Source organism: Vigna unguiculata, chromosome 3 (assembly GCF_004118075.2).
Source record: "Vigna unguiculata cultivar IT97K-499-35 chromosome 3, ASM411807v1, whole genome shotgun sequence".
Taxonomy (NCBI): Eukaryota; Viridiplantae; Streptophyta; class Magnoliopsida; order Fabales; family Fabaceae; genus Vigna; species Vigna unguiculata.
In genome coordinates, this window is record NC_040281.1 from 51,948,181 (window position 1) to 51,972,638 (window position 24,458).

At 31.6% G+C, this 24,458-nt stretch overlaps 3 protein-coding genes across 4 annotated transcripts; 1 reads left to right on the forward strand and 2 right to left on the reverse strand.

Moving 5' to 3' along the window:
• Positions 1-8,123: 8,123 nt before the first annotated feature.
• On the forward strand, positions 8,124-10,359 carry LOC114178346 (iron-sulfur cluster assembly protein 1). The gene is made up of 3 exons (XM_028064186.1): positions 8,124-8,457; positions 8,561-8,615; positions 9,846-10,359. Exons 1-3 carry the CDS (start codon positions 8,175-8,177, stop codon positions 10,003-10,005), a joined length of 498 nt encoding a protein of 165 aa, XP_027919987.1. The 5' UTR covers positions 8,124-8,174; the 3' UTR covers positions 10,006-10,359.
• On the reverse strand, positions 10,201-12,131 carry LOC114178345 (inositol-tetrakisphosphate 1-kinase 1-like). Its single transcript, XM_028064185.1, has one exon. The coding sequence runs from the start codon at positions 12,027-12,029 to the stop codon at positions 11,076-11,078; it is 954 nt and encodes a 317-aa protein (XP_027919986.1). The 5' UTR covers positions 12,030-12,131; the 3' UTR covers positions 10,201-11,075.
• A 1,064-nt stretch (positions 12,132-13,195) lies between these two features.
• Positions 13,196-23,347, reverse strand: LOC114178254 (transducin beta-like protein 3). 2 transcript variants are annotated; one of them, XM_028064059.1, is made up of 14 exons: positions 22,964-23,347; positions 22,684-22,866; positions 21,154-21,324; positions 20,840-21,054; positions 20,387-20,672; positions 17,618-17,752; positions 17,319-17,437; positions 16,614-16,770; positions 16,135-16,381; positions 15,982-16,058; positions 15,466-15,585; positions 14,382-14,512; positions 14,141-14,318; positions 13,196-13,854 (listed from the first exon to the last, which is right to left on the reverse strand). In XM_028064059.1, the coding sequence occupies exons 1-14, from the start codon at positions 23,258-23,260 to the stop codon at positions 13,513-13,515; spliced, it is 2,658 nt and encodes an 885-aa protein (XP_027919860.1). In that variant the 5' UTR covers positions 23,261-23,347; the 3' UTR covers positions 13,196-13,512. The 2 variants fall into 2 exon arrangements, with proteins under 2 accessions (XP_027919860.1, XP_027919861.1); XM_028064060.1 differs by having other exon boundaries at positions 13,513-13,854; positions 14,141-14,315.
• Positions 23,348-24,458: the final 1,111 nt, after the last annotated feature.

Consider the following 24,458-nt stretch of genomic DNA (forward strand, 5'->3'; position numbering starts at 1 on the left):
TTCGATGGTAAACTAAACTAAATCAAGAACTGTTCTTGCCAAACTACAACTGTAGTTGGAGATGCTAGAATATAAGTTAGAATGAGATATCTTGGCATCTAAAGAATTCAAAAACAGTCATCTATATACATTCAAATCCAGTTAATGCTAACACCGTAAGAAAATCACTATCCAACATAAATCGGTTTATATTGAATTACTGGTATTTTTATGTTCTAAAATTGAAGTTACAGAAGTAAGCATGCATAGATGGATGAGATAGTGAGACGTTATTGGCAGCAAAATTAGGTAATCCGTACGAAAGCAGTGTTTTGAAAAAGAAAGCCCAAATTCGAATATCCGATACGTATCTGTGAAACGCACGTCGCATTATAGTGTGTAGAACTCCTGCCAAACACATTTTTATTAAAATTCGATTAAAATATTCGTAACTTTTAAAGCAATTCCCAGTCAGTAACCACTACTCACTCAAACACACAAAATAGGGTACTTCAGTCTTATGTTTAAGGAATATTTTGATTATTATTTTTTATTTTATATTAGCAGCTAAAAAATGCAACCCGTTAGGTTTTCCGTACTTTATTAATGGGTGGTTGAATCTATGAGACAAAGTTAATCTCTTACTTAAAGATTCAATATTTTATTTAAAATAAGGAAAATGATATTTTGACAACTTTCTCTTGTAACTTTAGGTGTAATCTACTAAATGGTTTTTTATTTTTATTTTTTTCATTTTCAATCTTCCAAATCCAGTTAAAAAATTATTTTCCTTTTATTAAAGAACACTAGTATTTTGACACTATTCTATTTTTTTTTCCTATCATTTCATATCCTCATAACTATTTACTTTTTTTTTCTTCTAAAAATATAAAAGTTAACTTTTGTTAAGACTATTTTACTCTTGTATATATTATCAAATGATCGTCAAATGGTATCAAATCACCTTTTTCCTATTAAAAATGTGAGTTTAATATTTCATTTCAAACATAATAATTATCTTTAATAAAACAAATTCTCTCTTTTTTTTTTCTTCTTTTGTGAAAGGGGTGTATCGATCTTTTAGAGATCTTAACTTAAGTCTGATTCATGAAAAGAATAAACTCTAAAAATGAGTTAATTTTATCATATATAAATATTTTTTACTTTGGAAAGCATTAGTTTCTAGAAAAGATATACTCAGCTTAAGAAAAAAAAAGCTGTAGCTCAAGTATTATTCTCTAGTCAAAATTTACTAATTTCATTGGCTGGGGTCTTTTTTATGCTTTCAAGAAATTAATTACTTTTATTATTATTATTATTACTATTCAATTTAAGGGATTAAAAAAATAATTAATTTAAATTTATTGATAATTTAAAAAACTTTTATATTTGTCACTTAATTATAAATTGTGATGTATAATAAATGTGTTTATTTTTCTTAAGAGACAGATCTCATATAATTATTTATTGATCAATAGAGAGCAATATTTATATTACACAAATTTAGAGTTTAAAATCTACGAGGAATTACTTTTAAGTTGGTTGGTGTAAAAGTCATCAAAATTACTATACGTGTTATTTTTTCTTAAACTTTCATTTTTGTTTGACAAAAGGAAAATTTAGTTAAATTTTTATTAGTGAATCATAACACATGTAAAAAGACTAGAAAAATATTGGTTATAGAAGTGAAATCTCATCAAGTAACAATATCAATGAAGAGATTTATTAAAATATTATATTTATTACATTTCATTAATAGATAATTTACAGCATCAATACTTAAAAACTACAGTGAATAACTAAATTCTGGTGATAATATCTTTGATTCCTCTATTCTTCAATCCCATCAAATGTGGAGGTATGAGATTCAATTCCCCTCTTTTGCCTAAATTCGGAGCCATAAAGGTTCCACTGTTCACCATTCTTTCTTTACTAATTAAAAAAAAAAAATACCTAACATGATTCCACTTCCATATTCCATATAACTACTAGTATAAAAATCGTTGTAATTTATATATCTTTGATTGAACATCTCAAAATCTCTTACCTAGTATCATGTGTTTCAAAACACATGCATGTTTTCTGGTGACAAGTGCAAGTAGAGGTGATGAAGATCTCACTCATTAAATTAAAGTTACTAAAATACATTAGAATTTGTTGTTCTCCAATCCCATCAAACATGGAGGTATGAGATTCAATTCTTCTCTTTTGCCTAAATTTCAAGCCATAAAGGTTCCTCTTTCAATGATTTCAATATAAAAATTGAAAATGTATCTAGAAGGACTCAATCTCCATGTAATTCTGTAGTTGAGATCTATGGTAAGTTATACTCTGATTATGAACATCTTCAAAAAGTGACTTTTGAAAATAATGTAAGTTAGGTGCGAAGAGCACAAGTACCTAATACACTCATGCCCAAAATACTCACAATAATTTATTCAGTTTTTTAATATTTTTGTTGATCTTCTTGTAGTACAAGTATAAAGAATGTCAACAGTGTTTTTTTTCTAGTATTTAAAACTAAATTTAACACAAGTTGTCGTTCTTCAATTTGAATTTAAATCTCAAGAGTAAAATATACTTGTTTTTTAATGAAAAAGAAACATCTTTGGGGAAACTGTTGTTAATGGTGTCAATTGCAAAATGTTATCATTGTTTTTGGTATATTATAATATCAAGGTTTGAGTGAATCAAGCTAACAACTTTTAATTCCTGTTATTTTTTAGAACATAGTTTGAGTAAAGTGATAAGTAGTGTTAAATATATATAGACTAATAAGATTTGCTTCTTTATTACATTTAAAGCAATATTAATTTAATTCATGAAAATAACAATGCTGATTATTTTAAAGTTTAAAATTAATTATTTTCTGACATGCATGGTAAGGGGGTAGGATTATTTAATGTTTTCATTAAAAGAAAATGCATATAAGCTTAAGTGAGAAAGGTAGCTAGACTTAATCATGCATGTAATGATGTTTTTTTGCTTTGCTTGTTCATTCACTCATCCAACATTTGGATAAGCCAAAGTGGCGTGGAGGACATTTTTAGGGAATACGATTTCTAAGATTCGTTAATTATAATTCAAGGAATCTTACAATCATAGTATTAGTTACTCATTCATAATTCGTCTTTTTCAGGAGAAATTTAGGTCATGATTTCCAGCTGAACCTGGAACATTATTGATTTTGTATTTATCTACACATTTTACAAATTGTACATGCAAAATGGAGTTTTGTCGGCCGGTGTTTTTATCTGCAACTCAAGTTTTGTCCATAAATTCACTCTTGTCTATTTTTTAAATTATGTTTTGAATGCATAGTCTCTACCATTTGACTGTTCAAGATGTTGTATAAAATTTTAAAGTTTACATTTTTTTTTCTTTAGGTCAATGGATATTAGCAATGTGAACCATTAGCCCATTCCGAAAGTCACAATGAAATGGGATTTCTTTCTGTACCTCCAATATTTTTTTAAATTCCCAAAATGATTCTTGACCTTTTGACTAGATAAAAAATAATTTTTTTTTTCTTGTTATATTTATTCACCTACCAAGACTCACTCCCTCATACTTTCTGGTTAAGAGAATTATCGAATTTTGAAATTCAATTAAGATAATTACTGGATTTCGAAATCCATTTAAGATAGTTAATGGATTTTAAAGTGAAATGTATATACCTCAATACGAGATAGGTGCATTTGGAAGTCTCACATTTAACTAAAAATAAGAATATATATATATATATATATATATATATATATATATATATATATATATATATATATATATATATATATATAAAAGTGAAACTTCACTTTACAAGTCAGTTTTGTGGAGGTGAGTTAAATTCAAAGTTCACTTCTTAAAACGGTATCAAAATCATAATTTAAAACCTATACTAGCGAGATTTATGTTTGTTGAGCATATAGTTTTACCCACTATTTGATCATCTATTAATGTCTAGTCTCACAAACGAGACGTCGACAAAAGATAAGATAATTTCATAATATATAAGTGAATGCAAACCTTACCCTAACAATAAAAAAAATTAAAAACAAAATTAAAAATAACAAAAATAATATATACATATATATATATATATATATATATATTTGAATTTTTTCTTTTGTTTATTTTTTTATTTTTTTATATTTGGCTTTTAATTTTATTTATTTTTAAATATTATTTTCTTTAACACATCATATAAAAAAACAAAATTAATAAATAAAACAAAAAATATTTATGTATTTATATTTTTTTTTTAATTTTCAATTTTCAATTTTTTTATTTTTAAAATTTTTTTTAATCTTATTTATTTTTCTTAATACATTATAAAAAACAAAAACTAATATATATATATATATATATATATATATTTCAAGTTAGTAATGATAATAAATTTCAAAATTTGATAATTTTCTTAACTAGGTTTTGAAATATGATAATTTCCTTTACTAGATCTCGAAATCCGCTAAGATTTCAAAATTTGATACTTACCTAAGTTAGATTTCAAAATCTTTTACTTCCCTAAACATTTTTTTTCTCTAGATCGTAAAAAAAGTATGAGGAAGTGAGTGTTGATGGGTGGGTAAATTAGGAGAGACCACTCTAGGTGGTGTTAACGTAGAGGATGCACAAGGAAATTAATGAATACATCCCCTCGTAATGATCATGTTACTAGGATTGTGTGGGATGGTAAAGTAAAAAATGGTAGTTATACAATTTTAATATTTATATTGTGTATTGAGTTTTATATTTGTAGGATCATATGATAGCTAAAGTTTGTATTCCGTAAATGAAAGTTAAACAATTTTGGGATCCCTTTACAACATTAGTTATGAAACAACAAACAAGAAATTGGTGTCTTCATTTTGTTCACCACCGTGACACAGGGAGACCAACATCATTGGTGGAATGATTATCACACTGAATGATGAGTTCACACTCTTGTATAGTTTTTATTTTATGTAATATTACAAGTAACTTTGTTTATATTGTAACAAATGTAAATATACAAACATTTTCCTGGTATTAGGAATTTGAGTCTCACTTATTTGTAAATTTACAACTATAAGATTCCAACTTAATTGTTTAATACACAATGTTGTAAAGGCTTAAATATAATAATTTCTTTCTAATTAATTGTCGGCTTTCGTTATATAAAAAATTCTATCCTTGTAAACTTTTTTTGATATTGTACTTCAAACTTCATCATCATTGACTCTCAAAAATAATCATTATAACAACCTTTAAGCAAAATATATATATATATATATATATATTTTGTCAATACATTTTGTCTAATAAATTTTTTATTATGAATTATCGGTTTGAAATACAAATTTTATCTTCTAGAGTAGACAATATCAAATATAAAATCTGTATTTTATATTGTATAATCCAAACTAATAAATTTATTCTTAATATTTGCTTATAATTTGTTTAATCCAAAATCCATAATTTAACTTTTAAATTATATAATCTCAAAGTACACTTTTTTTTAGATTTCTCAATTCAAAAACATCGCTACCATTCGTAAACGGTGAAAAAACATTTAATACTTGCTACATGAACTATTTGAGTTCAAGTTTTACAAAAACTTTGATTTGATCTTCAACAGTATCATTTATCAAAACCTAGATGTTCACAAGAGCAAGTGATTAAAAGAGAATATATATATATATATATATATATATATATATATATATATATATATATATATATATATATATGACTCATAAATAAGAAAATAAATATTTTAGAAAAATAGAAATGTAAAGAAAATCATGGGGTGCAGAAAGTAAATACCTTGACAAACCGGCTTACTAGTCGACATCCACATTCTTACTTTTAATTAAGGTTAAAATACTCCGTTAGTCCTCGTTTTTGTTGTAGAATCTCAATTTGATCTTCGTATTTTTATTAGTCTCAATTAGGTCCTCATTTTTGTAAATTAGTATCAATTAGGTCCTTTCCGTTAGTAGAGAACTAACACCGTTAAGTAGGTGCCACGTGTCAACTCCTCGTTTTTTTGAATTTTTTAGGTATAAATACACATTTGGTACCCAAACTTTTTCGGAAAGTTCAGTTTGGTACCCGAATTTTAGGAATGTTCAATTTGGTACCCCAATTTTCTAAAGAGATTCAATTTGGTCATCTCCGTTAAGTTGGAGTTAACACCGTGTCCGTACAGGACACGTGTCAAGCCATGAAATTTTTATTTTTTTTAAAATATTTTTTTTCAAAAAAATTAATTTGTTTTTTCAAAAAATTTAAAAACTGCCACGTGTCAGTTTATCATCGTGCCACGTGGCAGCTTACGATCATGACATGTGGCAGTATAATAGTTATTTCCAATTTAGTACCCTAATTTAAATTTTTGGTTTAATTTAGTACCCAAATTTTTAAAAATGATTCAATTTCGTCCTTTCCTATTTGAGACCAAATTAGTAAATAAGCTTAATTATAACTTATATAAACATGTTAAAATAATTGTTTTGAATTTATACATCAAATCACTACACCTAAATATTCAAATTATTTTATTTTTTACAAGTGTAAAAAATTTCATGTATAAAAAATTACAAAGGTTAAAATGTAAAAAAGAAAATAATTTAAGTATTTAGGTGAAATGATTTGATGTATATATTAGAAAAAGTTATTGTAACATGTATATATAGGTTGTAATTAAGCTTATTTACTAATTTGGTCTCAAATGGAAGGTGACGAAATTGGATGATTTTAAAAAATTGGGGTACTAAATTGAACCAAAAATTTAAATTGGGGTACTAAATTGAAAACAGCTATTCAACTGTCATGTGTCATGATTGTAAGCTGCCACGTGGCACGATGATAAACTGACACGTGGCAGTTTCTAATTTTTTGAAAAAAAATTAATTTTTTTGAAAAAAAAAATTTAAAAAATAAAAATTTCATGGCTTGACACGTGTCCTGTACGGACACGGTGTTAACTCCAACTTAACGGAGAGGACAAAATTGAATCTCTTTAGAAAATTGGGGTACCAAATTGAACATTCCTAAAGTTCGGGTACCAAACTGAACTTTCCGAAAAAGTTTGGGTACCAAATGTGTATTTATACCAATTTTTTAATTTTTTTTTAATTTTTTTTTGAATTTTTTAATTTTTTTTTTGAATTCTTTTAATTTTTTTTTAAAAATATTTATGCCACGTGTCACTTCTGTAATGTGCCACGTGTCAATCTAATATGGTGACACGTGTCAAATTAATGTATGAATCTCAATTTGGTCCTCATATTTGTTAAATTGATTTGATTTGAGTCCCAACTTTTTTAAAAAATTTTAATTTCGGACAATCCAAATTTAGACCAAATTTTACTTTTATATAATGTTATGATTATTTTTATTAAAATTGATATTTTTATTAAATATTTTAATAATATTAATTATATTTAATATTAAAATTTTAAATATATTTATTTTAATTTTTTATAAAATTTATTTAAAATTTTAAATTTGAATTTATAAAGTTGTTATTTTTAAGCTAACTATAAAATATTGTTGATATTGAATATTATACAAATATTTCGAATATAAATTTATTAATTTATATATTTATAATTTTAAAATAAAATTTAAATAAAGTTTAATGTAAAATATAAATTTAAATAAATTAAATGTTGTTAAAAATATGTAATAGAAATATCACTTGTAATAAAAGTATCATCATTACATTTATAAAAAAATTAAATTTGTTCTAAATTTGGAGATTAAAATTATTTTAAAATAATTTGGGACTGAAATCAAATCAAATTAACAAATATGAGGACCAAATTGAGATTCATACATTAAGTTGACACGTGTCACCATATTAGATTGACACGTGGCACATTACAGAAGTGACACGTGGCATAAATATTTTTTAAAAAAATTTTAAAAAAAAATTTTAAAAAAAATCAAAAAAAATCAAAAAAAATCAAAAAAATGAGAAGCTGACACGTGGCACCTACTTAACGGTGTTAGTTTTCTACTAACGGAAAGGACCTAATTGATACTAGTTTACAAAAATGAGGACCTAATTGAGACCAATAAAAATACGAGGACCAAATTGAGATTTTGCTACAAAAACGAGGACCAACAAAAAGCGAATTATTATTAATATTTTCCAATTTTCTTGGGTTGGGTCTCTCTGGTGTCGGGTGGAGGGGAAAATCAAGATGCTGAGAGTGGGCGCAAAGAGGGTTTTGGGAACGACGTCGTTGGGCGTTAGGGTTCCCGCGCGGTGGTACCACGAGAGGGTTGTGGATCACTACGACAATCCCCGGAATGTTGGATCGTTCGACAAGAACGACCCGAGCGTGGGGACGGGTTTGGTGGGGGCACCGGCTTGCGGTGATGTCATGAAGCTCCAGATTAAGGTCGACGACAAAACCGGAAAAATCGTCGATGCTCGATTCAAGACTTTTGGGTGTGGCTCTGCCATTGCTTCTTCCTCCGTTGGTAATCCCAAACACAAACATCACTCTCTGTTTCCTGATTCAATTCATTATATTCCGTCCTATCCTCATTTACCACTTTTCTGATGTATATATCTTATTTTCAGCTACTGAGTGGGTGAAGGGAAAGCAAATGGAGGAAGTTCTGTCCATAAAAAATACGTAAGTGTACCTACCATTATCTGCAGTTTTGCGTAATATATCAGCCCTATCGTATATCTTCATTGGAAAACACTGGATGGTGTGTGTGTGTGTGTGTATATATATATATATATATATATATATATATATATATATATATATATATATATATATATATATATATATATATTATTTTCATGTATATGAGCTATGTTGTGCTAAGTTTCTGCGCAAGGCAATAGGACAGCTTACCTTTTAAGTGAAAGAAGAATCTTTTGTGGAGGGAATGGTTAGTGTTGGAAATGTGTTGTACTTTAATCTGTGCTGGTTCTTTGTTATGTACTGCCTTTAGGAGTTTAATCTTGCCGGATAGTTCATGAAGAACAATAGACTTTAATTTGCTTCACATATTCACATTGGATACGTATTTAATACCGATAACCATGGATACTTCACCGGTATATTTATATGTATGTGAAGTACCTAACTTTAAAAAGTTGTGAAAATCCAATAGTATATAGAAACATAGAAGCTCTGTTCCTTGATGAATGAAAACTGGTTTTTGTCCTCGTTGGGGTTTATTTCTAGAAAGAAATGATACTAATATTGTTCGTATCTGCAGATTATGAGGAGTGTTTTATGAAAATGATTTATAATTTTTATTTTGTTTTGTAATATCTAAGTAGTACATATTAATTTGGACTTGCAGAATTACAATTCTCTACCAACCTCATTAATGACCACAATAGAACTGGAAATGGAAATTCCTTCCAGATGACACTCACTCGAAATCAGTAGATCAACACGAGAACTCCTTCTATGATCAACAAACCCTTATTCGTTTTTTAAATGTTAATTAAAGACTGAATCTAGACTATTATCAAGATCCTTTAATGACTGAATCTAGACAATTATCAAAACCCTTTAAGAGTTACTATTTTCAGGTCAAGTAGAAAAGGAAAATAACGGAAAATAAGGATTATGGACCCCTAATCAATCAAAGAAACTTAATTGCAATTTTAAAAGAAATGACCAATTATAATTAAGGAGCTCTAGGTCCAGTATAAGACAACACTATTACTGAATGCTCTAACCTGGAGAATCTCTTAAACTCTTGGCTAAAAGATATAGTATATTATATACTTCTAGAATGATCATGCCATGTGCATATTGTATTAGATACACTTATTGTAATTATGCATCATAGCTTCGGTTATGAGATCTTGAACTGACATAATCGATGTCCTGCAGTGAGATTGCAAAGCATCTTTCACTTCCACCGGTTAAGCTCCACTGCAGCATGCTTGCTGAAGATGCCATTAAAGCGGCTGTCAAGGATTATGAAGCTAAGCGTGCTAAGGCAACTGCTAGCGGAGAGGCAGCAACAGAAGAGACGCGGGCCACTGCATAATCACTTTCGTGTATACAATGATGATGATGACAACCGTTTGTTTGTTTGTTAATTCTGTCAATCAGTTACCAAACGAAGAATACACCCTCACTTGAGACATTTTGTTGGAGTTATTCAGCTAGTGAGTATTCAGATTATGTGAAGTAAATATTTGAGACCCCGGTTATGATTTGTTATCTGCTTGCTATGTATTCAGTAGTACTCCATTATGACCTGTGTACGCATATACAATAAAACATATCGTGATATTTTCACAAATCTAGTTCTTTGAGTCGCATGTTTTATGTACTTTCTTTTGGTGAATCTGTAATTAGACTTCGTCATCATAAAATTAATATATTGTCCTTCAATGCATGGCAGAATCTTTCTTTTCTTTTTTTCATTGTACACAAATTAAAATTTATGGTAGTTGTTAATGTGTAGTAGAATAAAGCATCTCATAAAGTACCAGAGCATAGAATCAGATTCTGAAGCAACTCCGAGTTATGGTATATCAATAAAGACACGGCCAATGAGGCGAGCACCATCCACCCTCAACAAATATGAATTCTTCACAGTTTATATTTGTTTCATTCATAAAACCCTAACTTTGTCCATGAATGCTTTTGATGGAGGACGCATAGCTTTGGAGAGGAAAAACTCTTGATCCTAAAAAACCGATGCCTACGAACTAATGAGACTGACATTTATCGTTCTTAAAAATCACAATAAGATTCCCGCAATTTCATGGACTGGTGTATTTGTTGTCAAATAGTATTTTAAAAAATGAGAATGAGTGGTTGAGTCCAAAGCGAAGGGAAGGATTCATACCAATACAGTTAAGTTACCACGGAAAAAAACAGATTTCAAGAAAGGGCACTGCACAGTGCAGTTGATGACTAGTGGAACTTTAAATGAGCAGCATTTCCCAATCAGATATAACAGGTGCAAAGTGCAGGTGGAATATAATGTGACATTACCAATCATTCTCCAAAACGGCATACAAAAGAGAAAGCATTGAAAAACAGCATAACAAAAATGATTACGCAGTATTGTTAACATTATTGATCATCCTCAGGCTTGTAATTCACTTAATTAGCCATAGTGCGAACAACATCCAACAAAAAATCAGTGATAAAGGGCTCATAAGAGGGCAATTTTGCATAGCCGGGAAAGTAATTGATATCAATAACAAGGTACCTTGTTGGTTCCTTACTATCTCTGATCACATCCACGTTGAAAAGGTTAAGTCCCAAGGCCTCCCTCAACGCCTTCGCCAACTCATCCACCACACACTGCGGCGGCATTTCAGCTTTCTCCACGGGGCCACCCTGGTCTTCGACGCCCAAGTTCGATACACGAGAAAACGGCAGCACCTCCCCCTTTAACGATCTCAGCCTCTCCTCCGATATATCACCTAAAGACTTGCGCTTCACGCATTTCACGTGACGCCCAGCAACGTAAATCTTGAACACGACCCCACCGTGATTCACGAACTCCTGTAGCACCGTAGGAGCGCTCAGCGCGTTGAGTCCTTCGCGGTCGAAGACCAGGCACATTTCGTGAGAGCCACCGCCGCCGTCAGCCGCCAACGGTTTCGCGATCGCGGGGAATCGCAGACCCAGTTCTTCGATTTTGTTGAAATCGGGGGATTTGGGTTCGTTTAGCAACACTTGGTTCGGGACCCCGACGGTGGCATTTTGGAGGGAAATTTGCAAGCGAGTGACTGCCTCGAGCATTGAAACTCGGTCGTGGAGGCGAGTCACCAACTCGGGGGAATCAATGATTGCGGTGTCTGGATGCGTGGCTGAGAATTGTTGGAGGTGTTTGTTCCATTGTGGAGTGTGAAGTTTGTGGATGATGCAGTGGAAGGGACCTTGTTGTTCTAAGGGTGTAGAAGGGTCGATTTGGACGAGATCAATGGCGTGTTGTTTGGCGTGATCGAGGAGGGAGGGTTGAAGGAAACTTTCCACTTTCTTGGGTTGGAGAGCGTAGCCCACACGGTACCTCTCACCTTCTGCAACTTCCGATTCAAACTCAGACATGTCTGGTTTCTGTGAGAACCGAGTAACACTGCAAATCAAGAAGAGACTCTTATCCAGCAGGGTTTGTCTCTTCAAACACTGAAATAAAAAACAACCTTTGTTTAGTTTTCCTCAATTTAAATTTAATATGAAATTTGAACTATTACAGCCAATATTTTACGATTACATATTATTTGAATTGATTTTTTTCGTGCTGTTAGAAAATGTAAAATATTATAAAAATTTATTAAAATATTTTATTATGATAAATGCATACTATTATATAAAAGAATAATTTTTTCGATGTACACATTTTCTATCTATTTTATCTTTCAAATAATGATTTTTTAAAATTAAAATAATGATCTTACCAATTTTACCATTTATTTTTAAATTTAATTTTGTATTTGACCTTTTTATATTTAATCACTATTTGAGACTAAAATAACAAACTATAATAAAAAAATTACTTACCAAATAAACAAAAAGTATTTACAATAAAATTGTAGAATTTAATTATATTTACTTTTATAACAACAATAATAATTTTATTATTTTCATCATGAAAAAAATAATACATATACGCGTATTTTTAGTAGTTGTTAAATAAATAGAATATGTTGTTATCTTTTTATAATTATTATGATATTTATAATATTGATTTTTTCTCATTATCTCAGTGAATGTATTTTCACTAATTGTTAAATAAAGGAAGTATGTTGTATTTAAAATTGAAAATTATTTAAAAATCACTGTTTTTCAAATACTAAAAGTTTATCCAATAGTAATTATAATCTTCTTTAAGTAGACTGAAGGCTTTCGATCTTTCGCACTTCGCAGATTTAAAAGCTTTTGTTACGCTTTTCATCTCTGGTTACCAAAAGAGATAAAAACTGTCATCAGCATACAATGTTTACCCATTATATATCTGAATCCATCTAATCAGTGTATTACAATGCTGATGAAAACAGGACAGGACCATGACCTGACCATGACAATCTTTGCCTAGCACTAGAAACAAGACACTGTTTCAGACGCACAAATACATAAAATACATGTACTAGATATTTTTTGGCAGCCATAGACTTAATAAAATAGAACATTCAGAACATAAAGGAAATCGATAGTACTCCTTCAGAACGCTGGTTTTTCCTTTGTATTTTAAATTTAAGGTAAGGAACAAGGAATTGAACATTATAAGAATTGTGGGTCAAATTTGGTGCAAGTCCTTTGAAATTACCTTTTCCATACAACAGTTGACAGCGACTCAGCAGTCTCTCAAGAACAATAACTTTCTTTCGTTACACAGCAGAATTCCTATAACATATTGAGGGCAGACCGGAAAACTAATCTACTCGAAGAACCAATAGTGATGCAATTACAGTAGCTACGCTTACATATTATCAAATGACGGTAAGATTTCAAAATTTGGATGAATCAAAACTGCTCTTCCATCGACCAATAAACATTATGTATACATCAGACGACGACCAAAGCACCAATCCTATGCCTGTAGTGGTATAGACTCGACCCTATTGAAAGCTACATTCTTAACTTTCTTATGTGAACCATGTCTTGATCTTTTTGATTTCCTTTTCTTTGAAGCGGTAATTTCAGGAGAGTCATCTCTCTCCTCGATGTCATTTTCTGTGTCCGGAATGTGGATATCGGACTGCAACAGTAACTTGGTCTTTGATTCTGTCGGTTGAGCTTCTGGTTCAATAACTGACATTCCTGATAGAATGAAATCTAACAAAAATGTACTTCTAACAAGTCTGTCTATCCTGCCAAAGTGCCTCTGACTATAAGGGATAAGACCTTCAAGAACTTCACCAATCCCTTTAATCTGAAATAACCAATAAAAAAATGTTAATTAAAATCGTATTTCTTTCTTTCCTCGAAAAACATTCCAACAATTACACGTAGGCTGAAATCAATGCAAAATTATGTAAAAAGAAAATAGAAATAGTACAATAACAAAACAAGTAAATGTAAGAAGGGTTATTTGTACAAAACCATATTCCATAATCAGGCCAAGCATTTCAGTCATTAACCATCATACATAATACATAAGAAATGCATGATTAGATGCTCAACGCCACTTCAAACTTAAAAGGGTTAAGAAAACGCACCTCAACAATATGAGTTGGAGGAAAGACGCTGAAAACTCTGAAAAGTACAAACTGTGAAACATAACAGAGTTTTGGTTTTGTATTCCACTCTCGAACATAGTTAAATAATATGCGAAGCTCTTCATCACCCAAGCCCTTGAGTGCTCTGTCAAGATGCTCTTCGGCCTCTCTCTTCCTGCTGCAGAAATACCAGTCAAGTTTACGCTAACAAAATTCAGGCAACCAAATGATTGTTGCTAACCTGCAAAGCTCGGAAAATAACTCAAAAAGCCTATGTGGCCTGCGCAGTTCAAATGCAATTTGGATTGCTTTCGAATAGTCAGCATCTGAGACAGCATTCTCTAGCTCTTGACCTTTCAGAACTCCTTCTTCCTGCATTGAAAGTAGACATTACAATGCTTTCTAAAACACAGGGCACTCGTGATTTGAAAGAGTATATGAAAAACCTAAAAACAAAACATGGGGCAGGTAATAATATATCTGGACGACCATTTGAACTTAAGAAAAAGATTTTTATAGACAATTTTCTTGAATCCCCTTTTCTCGATGTCACTAAAGTAAATATCCTTGAGCTGAAACTATTCCACGATGAAGTAAAACGAAGTGGATAACTTTGTCTGTTTGCGAGTGAATTTATGATATAGAATTAAAAAAATGCACGAGGGAAGAGTTGCTTACCATTGCAACTGATCTAGTATTTGTTTGGTTTGGCTTATTTTGAGGAAGCCATTTTTCAGCTTTCTGATAGCTTTTGAAAAAACAGCATATTTCCCAAAAAATAAATCTTCAGACCAAACATACACTTGATGCCCAGGTTATTTTATGCTAGTTATGAAACTATATAATAAACTATGTAAAACAAACTAAGTTATTGGGAAAATTAATAACCATTAACTAAACCTCAATATTCAGAAAAGTAAACACCCAACCCCTAGACCACCCTTTACCACTTTGTTACAAAAGTAAACCATGATTTCACACTTGCAACATAAAAAGTAAAATCAAACAGCTTTGATTATCTAATTCAGGATATACTTGAGGTATTGCGGTGTATTTTCAATTAAAATTTAAAAACTGCATAAAATCCTAATATTGCATGTTTTACCGATAGAAATTCCATTCAGATGATTTCCAACATTGTGACTACTCTTGGTCCTTCATTGTTGCATTAAATTCATAGAAAGAGCAACATAAATTTGGTATGATATGCAATAGGAACAATTAGATCTTCACAACAATTATATCAAGAATCACGGTGAAACACAACCTTTGATTTAATTTTCAGGATATGAGGGTATCAGTAGTGAATGATTGGTTGAACTCACCTCTTTACGGAAAGCTTCTTCTTTGTCAGATGCAGTGGAATCAAACCATAAATTGACAACAGCATCACCACCACCAGTTGCAAGCATTTCTGTTTTCTTGCCTACAGCCAAGGCCCAAACCTGCATGTCAAATTTAGTCAGCAAAAGAAAAGGTACAAGGAACCTGAACTTTGGTGAATTTAACCTATTTTTCAGTTTTCCAAAATGTCGGTTTTTTCAATGAAAACATATGCTTTCAACAATTTATGATAATTAGATATTATAAAAAGCTGTTTTAGTTATTTTCTTGGTACCTAAAAAAGTATCTTCTAAAGAAGAAAAAAAACTCAAAACAGCGGTGTACCATAGAATGACTTTTTTCTACGCTTAAACAAATATTAAGCATTTAACAAATTTGCCAATAAAAAAAAAGAAAAAAAGCATGCAACAAATTTATACCATATTTTCAGGTATATACAATTATAGACAGAAAAATATGAAATTAGATGAAAAGAAATATCAAGGATCAACTGGCACCTTATCTTCATGATGATCATAAGTAGCAACACATTCATTGGTTTTTACAGTCCACAGCTTTACTAAACCATCAGCACCTGAAAAATTAATTAAGTGATCACACTGACAAAATAAAAATGTTATAAAGAAAATCAGCAACGGATAGCCTTGTACCACAGGAAACAATTTGTGTTCCACGGCTAACAAACAATGCTCTTAACACACTTGAAGTGTGTCCTTCAAATGTCTTCAAACAGGAGCCATCAGATATAGCCCATATCCTTACTGTCTTGTCACCAGATGCTGTTACAACACACTGATCTACAGGAGAAAATTCTACTGACCAGATTCCCCTTTTATGCCCTTTAAACACAACAACCGATACTAGATCTGGAAGTCTCCAAACACAAGCTGTACGATCCTGATGGGATATACAAGTGGAACTCAATGACAATGGTAACTACAGTGGAAACACTATAATACGGAAAAAAAGTAACAAGATAAGTAAAAGAAAGAAGCCAGTGTAAGTAGCTAGTGACACTTTACAAGAATAAAACAAGAAAAGCACAAGTGGCAGTAATTATTTCTGAAAATAATTAGAAAACATGATATAATGGCGTAAAGTAAGCTGCAAGTCACATATAATTACCAACCTGAGAACCACTACATACTAAACTATCATTTGGAGCAACTGCTACAGAATTGATATCTTTATCATGAGCTGCAACAACAGCTTTTGCTTTTAAATTAAATGGCACTGTCATATTGTCTGAGAGGCCATCCATACTCCATACTTTAAGAGTATGATCACTGAAAAAACAATGAAAGGTAATAAATAACAAATAGGACCATCTAAAGGCTAGCAGGATTAGAACCAATGAATTCAACAGTACACTCAATGACATATTACTAAATACAGTTCATATAGTAGAATAAAAAGGAAGGCCACATTTGCAATCTGGGTAAAATGATCCATGCGTAGCAAAACATCTTGCAGGATTCAGTGAACTCGAAAAGGGAAGGAATAAGAGATTAAATTCAGCACAAATTTTCTAATACTGATTCTGATGCTAAAACAAGGTGAATGAAACTATACTATTAACAGTGAGAAGTTTGTCTGCGTTTCCAATTCTACTATCTTCAAAAGTGAAAACCACACAGAAGGAACCCTTGGCGTATCACATTTCATGTTGGGTTTAATGGTTATGCAGTGTATTGACAAGGTAATTAAAATCGATATTATGGGTGGAATCATAAGGGATCACAAAATCGTAAATCCTAGAACATGCACAAAAGAAAAAAGTAGACAAGTTTTTGCTATTGAGAATCAAAACAGGAATAAATGCATCAATACTCACCTACTGCCACTAACAAAGAAATCTCGCTTTCTTTTGGAAAAGGCAATGGCTCCAACAGCTCCCATATGACCTATACCAACTCCAATGCAGTTTGCACTTTCTGAATCCCACAACCTAACCTGTTTGACAAGCAGACAGTTGTTTTAAACTACTAATCCCAGTACATAACTATAAGCATGCTATGAAGTTAATAAGGCACCTGTTGTTAACACTTACTGAAGCACCTCAAGCACTTCTTCCCATAAAATAAAATTTAAAGTATTTTCAACAATCATAAGATCAAAGGGGGGAATACTTACACTGTTGTCTTTACTTCCAGTTACAATCAATGTTTTCCCAGAAGTTGATACACAGGTGTCAAGGCATAGAACAATTTCAGTGTGACCAGATAAGACATATGAACATGACATAGATGCAGTGTCATAAATCCGAACCTGCAAAGCTCAAGTAGGTTTGTGAATTAAAGATCATAGCTAAAATGAAGAATGAAAAACGTGTAAGAACCTTAAAGTTAGAATCAAATGCTGAATATTTTATACTCATCAAGCAGTAAGGTAATTTTTTGCTGAACATAGAAAGATATTCTATAATAATAATGGTACCACAGGAGGTACCTAAACCTAAAAGCGATACATACATATCACCAAAAAGTAAATAAACAATGAATATCTAGTTATAGTGTATTTATATGCAATGCTGCGGCATATAAATAAACGTTAACCAGACTCCAAAATAATACATCCCCATCTCCTATATTCATCAATATGTAAATCTGATTACGCTCCCGCAAGTTCCTTTTTTCTGTTTTACATACCAAAATAATTACCCAAGGTAAATCATGTGGTGTTCATTTCTACTTCCACCCCATCAATTGAAGCCATGCTCCTTTCTTTTATGCCCACCATTTGTTACTGGCATCCTTCAAGCATAGTTTCACCTGAGCTTGTTACTCGGAATATGAATATGAGCAAGATGGAATATATCCTCCCACCCACATCCATGTATAGAAAATAATGTTCATGATTGAGTTGTGATCAGAATGTTTGTCGGAGAACAATCCCCCTTTTGTTGTTTTAAATTGGCATGACGTCTAGAATAACATGATGCAAGGACACCTTCTCGCATCCAATTATCTACCCGAAACCTCCCAACTCGCCCATTTCCAATTCTCCATTCCATCATATAGTCATACCACCAAGGTAAATTTTGCCCCCACGCACCTTACATAGGCCTCTCCACCATAATGATACATTTATGCATGTCCTCCCCTACCACTACCCTTCCAAGCACCATATTTTAATTCTAGTACTCTAACCTACAATACTGCTTTGTGTTCAAATAATTCCCACATCCATTTACTACCAATGACTCATTGAACAGTTTTGTATCTGTCACTCCAAACCCTCCATATTTTTTTCGTCTACATATTTTTTCCCAAGTAACCCAATGTATTATTCTTAACATACCCACAATAACTTTCTTTGCATCTTCTAATTTTCTTCCACACCCCACTCGGAATTTTGAAAATGGACGGGAAAAAGATTCATAAAGATAACAAAACATAAGTGACTAAGCATAACCTCCCGGCAAAAAGATAAAAGACCTATGTTTCAAAGGTGCCAGTTTCTAAGAGAAATTACCTAGAATAGGCTTCCAATCAACCCCTCGAAGGGGATTAGCACCCAAAGGTACACCAATATAAATAAAAGGAAAATGTAAAACCCTGCAATTTAAGAAATTAGCAAACCTCTCCAAGGTGCTCCCCTCCAACCAAATACCTCCAAATTCACTCTCGAAAAAATACTTTTAAGTCCAGACACAAATTCAACCCACCCCATCATCATGGTTATAGAACTCATAGTCCACTATCCCATTTAGTCTTAACTCGTTTGTAGAATCTTTGAATGGGTTTGGTGGGAATGTGCTAAACTTAGATTAAAAAGGACAAACTACTGGTTTACGACCGAGTTGGTAAGTTCAGATTTTAGATTTTAGATTTTAGATTTTAGATTTGAGTCGAGTTTTCAGATTTGTCACATTTGAATAAACTCTCAAGTTTGACATTACTAAAGGTGGTTTTCCCCAAAAAGATGTACCATCCACATATTGCAAGAGGTCAATCTCCCCCGTATCCCTCCCAACCAAAAAGCTTTTACGTATATTAAATTTTCTCATCCCATCATATCACACAACACTTCCTCAACTATGCTGAAAATAGAAGGTGCTCTAAGGGGCCTCCTAGCCTCAATCCTTTGCTTGTCAAGTGTTAACTTCTATTTGATAATCAGTTTCAAAAAATTAGGGCATAGTTTGTTGGTGTGATATGCAAGTCTTGTCAACATACTATTGACTACGATTTCCTTTTTTAGCTTCCTTTTTTTCTTAATGTTTCCATTATTTGCTGAATGACTTAATTTAGATTCACTAAGAAGCTACAACTAGATAATATTTGGATAGAGATATATGTAAAACTGTTTGAGAAGAAAAGCAAAATTAGAAATGGACATTACAAACACCTCAATATCCTTCCTGCTGTAAACATGTGATGTTCATCCAAAAGAAAAAACAATCAAAAGATCAATGGGTTTTCATATGTCACAGATCACCAAAACACAATAACATTGGAAAATCATCTTAGAAACAACTATAACTCATTCGCCTTGTGAACTAAAGATTTCAGAATGGACTTATTTACAAAGTTTATGTAATTAATTGCAAAATGAAATATATCTATAAACGAAATCCCATCCGCAAATTTTCTACGTATAAAAATCTTCTAAAAGTGCTTATATTCTGACAAATTACAACTATATTGACAAAGCGACGAGAACAAACAACAGAAAACTGTAAACTAAACAAGAACAACATCCTGCAGTCAAGAAAATTTAGCTTTCTAGTGTGTGTGTGTGTGTGTGTGTGTGTATATATATGTGTATATATATATATATATATATATATAATGCACACCAAAATGTATATGTTCAAATTTTGACTGGGTTGAAAGTGTCGAACTATATTTAAATCACAACAGTTTACTAATTTCCAGATAAAAACACACACCCCCATACCTGTTCAAGATTTGTAGCAAGAGCTAGGAATTTTTCATCATCCCCCAAAAACTTCATATCCACAATTTCTTCATTATATCCAACAAGTCTTTTGGTTAGATTTAATTGTAACAACTCATCAGTGCATTCCAGAGAGTAAACTAGAAACTGCTGATCCGCAGTCACACAAAGCAGTCCTTGATCAGAGGGAAGCATAACAGCAGAAGTGAAACCCCTACGTGATCCATCATCATCATCTATGCTGGCTGTAACATCTGAAGTCTTCTGCTCGAAGATGGAACCTGCCCTGTCAATAGGAAAAAGAAAACAAAAAAAAAAAAACAAGAGGCAGAGCATAGCTTTAAAGTCACTTCTTTAAAAGCTTAAACAAACCAACCCAGGTGCAACTAGTGCAAAATGTCATAATATTAGAAATATTTACGCTGATGATTGAAAAAATCTTCAGATATTTACCCTTTAGAATTCCATATGCGTACAATGCCACGTTCACCAACTGTAATGAAATAGAATGCTTTGGAACCACTACGTTTTTTTGCATCTTGCTTATATGAATGCAGAGATGAAGCAAAGGGACTGCTGGAACCAATCACACAGACAGCTTCAACTGCCTCATTAGTAATGACAGTCTTCTTGTTGCTATAATCGTGAAGATCCCACAACGTTACAACCTGCCAACAACCAGCACACCAATTTGGTGACTTATTGGACTATACTAATTAACATACTCCATTAAAACAAAAAGTTGGACAGAGAAATGTAGAGCCAACCTTGTCTCTTCCAGAACTAAGTAGTGTCCAGCCGTCTTCAGATATTGCCAAAGAAGTCACAGCTGAGCGGTGATTATCTAATGTAGCAATACAGTTCTTTTTCTTGGTTTTGGAAACATCCCAAACCCTTACTGTTGCATTATCACCACCGTCATCACTTCCAGAAAAAAGCTGGGGCACCAATCTCACCATGATCAGTTAAATATACGACGTGAAAAGGTGAAATCAATAGTTGGGAATAGTTAAAATTGAGGAACAGGGTAAGAATAAATAAAATCCCAATTGCATCAAAAGGACTACAAGTAATAAATCATATTGCATTTGTATCAACTCTATTATGGAATTCTAATCAACCCCTAAGCACCATCAACAGTCACTATGTTCACCACAATGTTTTGAGATTCAATTCACACAAATCCATTGTTTTACATCATAACATGTGTTCTTATACTTATCCATCAAAAAAACAAGAGAAAAAGCCCAGTTCTTCAATTAAATAGTATGTAACTCATATAACAGTGGTCAAAGATTCCAATCTAATTATGTACAAGCACATAATATGGTTCAGACAGTACTAAGCAAGGCATCATGCTATCATGAATATGTACAGTGGCACAGTGTAATCCTATGAAACCCAAATACTCCAGAAGTAAAAAAGTATTACAGACATACAAGTGTCAGATATTGATACTTCTTGGATACTTCCACACTCGAAAAGTTAGAAATATTTATTTTTCTTTCTTTTTTCTAGATACTTCTCAGATGTGTTTGAAAAGCATCCAAATTCCTTTTCCAGTGATTTTATTTTTTCTCCTCTCAAGATATGGCTCAGTTACATCCAAATACACCAAAAAGCTTACATTTAAAACTTCGGGTGTTGTCATTTCTTCCTCATACTGTGAGAGGAAGTAGAGTACATACTTATTTATTCATCCTTCCAAGATAAACAAAATGGATGCCAAAAAGGGTGAATATTTTATTTATGTGCATTCCAACTTCCAACTTTGTGTATACAAAAGATGAAGGATGTAATTGTATAAAATCAGGACACAACAATGTGGAACATAAGTGGAGCATGGTCCACTTGATGATAGTGTTAAACTCGTAGTATTGACAAAGTTAGTTGTTGATGAATCAAACCTAAAAGTTGTGTTTTTTATGAATGATGGTAAAGAAAGAGAGGAGAATGATAGAGCCAGCATAAGACAATAGTTTAGTGATGATGCCTATGAATTGTAAGCCATTGTATAGAGTCAATAGTTGTTCTGAGTTCCACCTAAGATGCTTTCTATTCATACAGATGACCAAAATTGGTTATATTATAGAAAGATGTTATATTTACTTTTTGTAAAACATCTTCTTGTAAATATTGATATCATATTTATAAAGTTATAATGTAATGAATCAGTTATAAAATATTTTTTAAATTTTGGTTCCCTAGGCATAATCGAATAAAACTTGGTTTGATTTAGTACTCAAAATGCTCACTAGCAGAACGCAATCAAATGAAAAAGCAAGCACAGTACTCACAAGTTGTTTCTCAGGATCCGGATGGAACATAACACAAGAAACCACTCCACCGTGACCTTTAAAGTAATGAGTGCAGTAACCACCATCCACGTCCCACACTAGAACCTTCCTATCAGCTCCACCAGTAGCAAGCAACCCTCCGGAAGGATGACAAGTCATGCACATAACTGGACCATCATGACCCTACACCCGATGCGAACATTAGCAATCCCAGTACACTATTCATCACACCAAAACAAACAGTGATGATGAAGAGAACAAGAATTATAAGGTACGGTACCTTCCATGAGCGGACGCACTTGAACGTGGACAAATCCCAGACTCTGATTTGGCGGCTGTGGCTGGAAGAGAAGAGGAGGCGGTTGTCGGGGCTGAGTGCCAACGCTGTAACGGACTCAGAGTCGGCGTCAAGGGTGGAGCGTAGGGCAGCTGTGACGGAGTCGACGATTTTAATTGACTCGCCGCAGGCACAGGCGATGAAGGAATTATCCGATGAGACGACAAAGGGGCCACCGGTGTAGAACTGCTGCAGAGCTGGGACGCAGCGGTAGTTGGTTTTCAATCTGAGAGATTCCATGCCGCTACAGTGATTCAGTGAAAGTTTCGTTAGGGTTTAAGGAAAAGGGTATGGGGTTTTTGAGTTTTGATTTGCTAGTCCTTGCCCATTCAGAATTTTTAAAAAATGAAAAGAATTCCTTCAAAGATTAGAAGTTTAAAAAACTATTAAAATTCATCACAACAAATAATTAAATAAATAAATATATATATATATATATATTACAAAATATTTAGAAAACTTTTCAATTTATTTAAATACACATTTTAAAGATTACATCGTTATATTTAGAAATGTGTGCGCGAAATATTGCATGTATTTACCTTAAATTATATATGAAGAAATAATTTATTTTTTTCAGGAGAATAACTATTTTCAAATAATTAAATAATTTTTTATTTAAAAAAATAACAGTTACATAAGTTTTTAATTTTACTTTTACAAAATTATATATATATATATATAATTATATATTTTAATTAGTATTCATATAAATAATAAATTTACATATAATTTTAAAATTATATTATTTTAATGTAATCATTTATGCATATATTTCCGCACATGTATTTTCACTTATTACTGTAAAAGTTTGATGATTTCATAATGTTCTCTTATATGTTTCTGAAAGAGTTATATATATATATATATATATATATATATATATATAAAATTTATAAAAAAATACAATAAAAAATGAAATGAAACAATTGATTCGATAAAAAATAATATATACCACCAAAATTTAAATATATACAATAAAAAATATCATATCTTAATGTTGGTTGTTTATTCGTCTCTTGATCTTATAAAAAACCACTTATTTGCTTTATATTAATGTTGTGATAAACAAAATTATGAGAATAGTTGAATTTATTATTAAATTTTATATGTGTACAAGTCGCTCCTTTCTTTTTAGGTTAAAATACTCCCTTGGTCCATGTTTTTTTGAAAAACCTCAAATAGGTCCTAAGATTATTTTTAATCTCAATTAGGTCCATATTGTTGAAAATGTGTAACAATTAAGCTCATTCTGTTAGTATAGAGTTAACGGTGTTAAGGATATGCCACGTGTCAGCTCCACATTTTTTTGAATTTTTTTGAATTTTTTTTTATTTTTTGAATTTTTTTTTAAATTATTCATGTCACGTGTCACGTCAGTATTGTGCCACATGTCAAGTCAGTAAGATGACACGTGTCAAATCATTATCTGAATCTC